Source organism: Buteo buteo, chromosome 9 (assembly GCF_964188355.1).
Source record: "Buteo buteo chromosome 9, bButBut1.hap1.1, whole genome shotgun sequence".
Classification (NCBI taxonomy): Eukaryota; Metazoa; Chordata; class Aves; order Accipitriformes; family Accipitridae; genus Buteo; species Buteo buteo.
Genome location: NC_134179.1, coordinates 34,939,426 through 34,945,425, shown reverse-complemented (window position 1 = coordinate 34,945,425; position 6,000 = coordinate 34,939,426). Strand labels below are relative to the sequence as shown.

Below are 6,000 nucleotides of genomic sequence, written 5' to 3'. Positions count from 1 at the left end.
CTGTTCTTGCCCTGATCTTCTGCTTGTCTGATGGCAGCTCATATCTCTGCAAAAAATGCAGTCCCGTGCAGTGCCCCAAGGATGGCTACCAGATGATAAAGGTACCCCATGTGTTAAGAAATTTGGGAAGGCAGTAGGACTGTGTCATGGGCTGTTTCTGAGGGGTGAAGCTTTAGATCTGTGGTCAGGGGCAGGATTAGGATATGTAGGAGATGGGCAGAAGGCAGTGGGATGACTCTGGCCTCTTTGGGGAGACAAGGACAGCAGGGTCACAGGGTGCTGCTTCCCCATGGGGGAAGCCTTTGTTACCCCATGACCACTGGGGAAGTTTGAAGCCCCTGCAGTCCCAGTGCCCCCTTGCCCAGGCCCTTCCAAAAACCTCCTGACGTCCCAGGTGTCTTCTTACAAGTCCCAGACCTCTGCCAGCTCTCACCTGCTCCCATCTGCTGCTGCAGGGATTGGAGAGGCAGCAGCTGAAGCCACGGCTGGGCATCAGGACCTGGTGACCTGCTCTCCAGTCTCAGCAAAAATCAGACCATCACAGGAGGGAGAACAAGCCTGTGTGACAGCCATGCATGAGCCTCAGCAGAAAGACCTGCTCTCTTTGCGAGTGCCAGGTTGGAGGGGATGAAGGCTACAGGGTATTAAATGTTGGGAGGAACCAATGGGAGCATTTGCGAACACTTCCTCTGCCAGAGCCAGCGGAGCAAACTTTTCACTTAACCATTGGAATCATTTGCTGCCATGTTGCAGGTTTGTTGTGTCAAGGGCAGAGACTAAAGTTTAATTATTAAGGCATGCATGAAGGGGAATTTGTTCCTCCTTCACGTGCACATTGGGATGCCCTTCCAGGTCTGGTGCTGGCAGAGCTGCCTTGAGCTGGGTCTGTGGGGCTCTGGGGGAGCTTCATGCCCGGAGGCAGAGGACAGGCAGACCCTCAGCCCCCGTCTCCCTCTTCAGGAAACATGACCTGCAGGGAAATTGAGCACCAGCAAGCCCCTGGGCTGGGTCTTCCATAATGAAGTGATAATTTATCCATATCCTTGTGGATAAACACACAACGCAGGCAAATAACTAGCTGTGTGACAGTGAAAAAAGCGCAAATATTGACAGAGGGAGAAGACACGCCTGAAGCAGCATTCACTGCAAACCCTTCTCTGAAGGAGCAATAGTTAAATGTTTGTCCTTGCCTCTTTCTTTCAGAAGTAGGGCAAATATCTATAGAGTTCCCAGCGGGGAGGTAATCTAACTTTAACTTTCATACAGTCAAGTAAAACACCCGAGACCTGTGTTAGAGATGCAAGCAGGTCGTCTGAATTATGCTTATTCAATCTGGTATTATTTTAATCTGACATGCCTCTCACGTGCTTCATTTAGATTCATCTTGACCTGAAAACTGTAATCTCAATGCCTTTATCCTTACAGGTGATTTATCTTGTTGCAGTATCTGGGTTTTTTTTTTCTTTTTTTTTTATAATATAAATATTTATTTTAATAGCGAAACCCTGTCCGTGAGGCAGACCGGCACATTTCAGTCCCTCGGGTCTCCCGAGCGTGGTCTGGGTCCCTTTTGAGCAGCAGTCTCTTGCTTTTGCTCTCGCTCTTGCTAATTGTGGCAAGAAGATGATGAATTAAGAGCTGCGGGAGGTGAGAGCAAACACCTCCCCTGCAGCCGCAGCGTGCGCCGGGTGATGCTACCTTGCTCGCTTGCAAGACAATAGCCCAAGAAATTAAGGAGGGGGGAGAAAATGACTGATCCTTCGCTATGAGATAATGGATGAGCCCGGGATGACCTGTTTTTTTCCTTGCGGTGGAGCGGTGCTGAAGACAGAGGGCACCAGCGCCCAGCCCACAGCCGTCGCCCCGCCGCCAGCGCGCCAGCTCGGGCCGGCCGGAGAGCCGGCAATGCCTGCTCCGAGCGGGCAGGGAGCCGCTGCCTCACCCGGCCAGGTACGTCTCAGGGGCGACCCTCCAAACGGACGGCGGGTCCCGGCCGCGGGGCTGCCGGCGGGGCAGGCGGGGCAGACAAAAGCCACTCGGGAGACCGGCTCCGGGGCTGCCCGGGGGACCCTACTTCAGGCGGCTGTGCCTGCCTGGCTGGACGCACGGCCAGGACGGCGGCTCTCTTCGGAGCGTCGCCTTCGCCCTCACCGCCTCCAGCCCTCCGCGCCGCGCCACCGGCCCCGGCACCCGGGGAGGGACGGGGAGAGGCGGCGGGTCCGGGGCGGTGCGTGCCGCCGCCGGTCTCCGTGCCTCGGGGAGCGTGTGTGTGCGAGCGTGCGTTGCGGGGAGACCGCGGCGGCAGCGCCGGGCGGAGGGCAGAAGTTTGGGGGAAGCGCCCAGCGGTGCTCGCTGGCGGAGCCGGGACAACGGGAGACGGGGGCACCGGGACAAGCGGGGTACCGGGACAGGGGGACAGCGGGGCAGGGGGACGACGGCACGGGGGGGGACAGCGGGGCAAAGGGACGGCGCTCCCGCGGCGGGGACCCGCGCTCCGGCGGTGGCCCCGGCTGCCGGGCGCTGTCCAGGGTCCTGTCCCGGGCGCTGTCCGAGGCGCCGTCCCGCGCGCTGTCCAGGGTGCTGACGGCGCCGCCGTGCAACAGGGACCCGGCCCGGCCCGGCCCGGCCCGGCCGCGCTCCCGACTCCCCGGGCGGCGGCGGTGGCAGCCGCGCCGCCCACCCCCGGTTCCAGCACGGCGTTTCAAGCCTCCCAGGCCAGCCGCCGGGCTCGCCGCCTTCCCCCCCGGCCCCAAGCTTGCATGCAAGGCTGGCGTGCCGGTAAGGCACATCAGGACTTTGCCCGCGGTTGCCTTAGTAACTAATATGTATTTTTTCCCCCGCTTGCATATGTGTGTGTCCCTGGCTGAATTACAGCTTTGCCCCCTCCATACGGAAAAGTTAATCTAAACAGCGAAGTGGTTCCTTTCTTCCTCCCTTCGCTGACCTTTAAATGACATTTCCCATGGCTGGCAGGGCAGATTGCTCGCTGTCTCTTTTCACCCCCTTTCTGTATTGGGAAAGAAGATTGCTCAGCTGAGAAAGATGCCTTCAGGTAGTCAGAACGCAAGAAGAGAAGAACTTGTCACCCTGCTTTCAGGTCTGGGGCTGCTGGGGCCAGGCTAGGGCGCTTCTCTGATATGCTAAGTACCTCATGAAACTTTCAAAACTTCCCGGGGGCGGAGGGGAGGTGTGTGCTGGCTGAAGGTGCGGGAAACAGCTGCCTTGGCATGAAAAGCAGATACAAAAAGGATCATATAAGCTTAACATATGTGAGTACGTGTGATAGTATGTCAAGGCAAATAAATACCTATTTTAATCCCTCTTGAAACTTCCTTTCTAGAGGCTTAGCGAAGCAAATTGCCCTGGGCATTTGCGAAAGCAGTCATCTCAAACTGTCCGGGATTGCTTTATCGAGCTCTGGTTTGACATCGATTTCCTGATTGGCCTGTTTTATCCCCTATTTCTATGCCACCAGGTTAAATGTCACTAGGATTACGGCTGCCTTGGCACCTTCGAGAGCGATGCTGTAAGACTTTGCTGTGGTGGTATTTGGAGCAACTTGGGTGCTGGTGGGGCGAAGCAGATGCCATTTCCTACATGTCCTTAAACCATGTGCAGGCAAGAGGAGCCCATGAAATTAGTAACCTGGGTCTGGATGACATCGTGCAACAAAATGATTGGCGTGCTGCTGGTCTTTTTCCCTGCTCTGCTCCTGGAGATGGATGTGCTGCCCAGGAGCGCCGGGCGGAAGGTGCTTCTCTCCACAGCCTCCTCGCAGCGGTCAGTGGCTCGGATGGATGGGGATGTCATCATCGGGGCCCTCTTCTCTGTTCATCACCAGCCACCAGCTGAGAAAGTGCCCGAGAGGAAGTGTGGGGAAGTCCGGGAGCAATACGGTATCCAGAGAGTCGAAGCCATGTTTCATACTTTGGATAAAATTAATGCTGACCCGGTCCTGCTACCTAACATCACCCTGGGCAGTGAGATCCGAGACTCCTGCTGGCACTCCTCAGTGGCCCTGGAGCAGAGCATCGAGTTCATACGGGACTCCCTCATCTCCATCAGGGATGATAGGGATGGAGGCACCCGCTGTGTTTCTGACTCACAGTCCCAGCCCCAGACCCGAGTGAAAAAGCCCATTGCGGGGGTCATCGGCCCTGGCTCCAGCTCGGTTGCTATCCAAGTCCAAAATCTGCTCCAGCTCTTCGACATCCCCCAGATCGCTTACTCTGCCACCAGCATTGACCTGAGCGACAAAACACTGTACAAATACTTCCTCAGAGTGGTCCCCTCCGACACACTGCAAGCCAGGGCCATGCTCGACATCGTCAAGCGCTACAACTGGACCTACGTCTCTGCCGTCCACACGGAAGGTAGGTATGAGGCAGCCCACTGCCCCTGCCGGGAGCCCCCAGCTGCCCCACACCCTCTGTGGGGGCTCTGCAAGGACGTGCTGGGGCTGGGTTACCTGCCAGGACCCCGGGGGAGCTGGCTTCTCCCTGAGAGTGCTGGCTGCTCCCACCTGGGGAGACTGTAAGGTGAATGGGGAAAAGTGTTGGGGGGGGGATGCAGTTTTCTCCAGCGCGGAGGAGCCCCCCCAACCCCAGGCGCTGCGGCTGCGGGCAACAGGAGGGGTTTCAGCAGGAGAGGAAAGCCCGTGAGAAATCAGGCATCTCCCTGGCAATCCTGTTCCCTGTCCTCCTTCACACACAGACCAGTTCGTGTATCTCTAAATAAAAGATAATGGATGTGAGCATCTAGGTCTGGAGCTGATAGCAGCTCTGGCTGTGCCCTGGTGGAGTCTGGAGGTTGTCTGTGGGGCTGATGAGCAGGTCTTACTCACAGGCTTCACTGCTACCATCACGGGAAGTTTGGCATTTCTGCCTGAGCAAAACGGAGTCATGGCTCGGCAGGGACTCCTGGGTTAGCTGCTGGCTTTGCTGCATGTGAACTCATTTTCTGGGACTGCGAACACAGAAAAAAGAAACCTGAAAATCCCTCTGCAGTCCAGGTAGCCCCTGCAAAGCCATGTCCCATGAGAAAGAAAGGGCAGTGGCTAGTCTGTCAGCAGGTCTGGGCAAGCATGCAGCTTGAAAAATAGTAAAAAATATTGCTCTGTACAATCTGTTCATAGTCAACAGGTTTTATTAATTTTAAATATCAAAAGCAAAATATCAAAAGTAAGGGTATTTTAAAAAGGAGACTTTGGTTTATAGCCAGGCTAGGCAGACCAACACAAATGACAGCAGTAATTGCATTTGATAGAAAGCAAACTCTTGTGACCTATTATTGTGACATTCCTATAGTCCACTTATGGTCCTCAAAATGGGATTTTTAAGTACAAAATTGCAAATGTGACCACATTATTGCTATAGTTTTGCAGCTATTCTGTTTATCTGACTGTATCTCTTGTATGGATTTGATTTATGATTCCCTCTGGTTACTGAGCTGACTCCACACCTTTCATTCTCACAGAGATGACTAAGTAAAAAGAGTTAAGAACATATATTATGATGGATAAATAAATGGATCCCTGAGAAGAGCTGCATATACAGCATTCAAAGGTGAATTGGATTAAACTGGACACCTAAAACATGGAAGTGCTGCAATTTGGCGGGGGGGAAGAAGCAAGAGCAGGAAGCAATGACCTGACATTTGCAGTTCATTTATGCCCTGTTCAGAGGAGAAAAGGAACTGCTAGCAAGAGTTGACCATGAGCTATTAAAATTTTCTATCACTGACAGATATGATTAGATCTTGTGGAAGGCCAGGGTGAAAAATAAATATGAAAGCGATAAATTCTTTGTTCATGTAAATCGCTGTCTCTCCCTCCAAGGCACTTTGGGGAGCTATGCTAACTCACAGTGCCTGAGGAGCTGCCTCAAGGGACCTGCTTCCTCACTCCCTCTCACTCTGTAGATGTAACTCTCATTAACGTTAGTGGGACTTACCTCTTTTGGAAAAGACAGCAGCTTATGAAGGTTATTTGTTCATTCATTT

General features: G+C 54.1%; 1 protein-coding gene across 3 annotated transcripts in view; it reads left to right on the top strand.

The window, feature by feature from the left end:
- Nucleotides 1-3,610: 3,610 nt before the first annotated feature.
- GRM1 (glutamate metabotropic receptor 1) overlaps nt 3,611-6,000 on the top strand; it is a 191,023-nt gene continuing 188,633 nt past the window's right edge. For 2 of the 3 annotated variants that reach the window (XM_075036820.1, XM_075036819.1), the window contains exon 1: nt 3,674-4,373. In XM_075036820.1, coding sequence (XP_074892921.1) covers nt 3,674-4,373 — 700 coding nt within the window. Of the gene's footprint in view, nt 4,374-6,000 lie in introns of all 3 variants that reach the window. The other variant, XM_075036818.1, reaches the window with a different exon arrangement.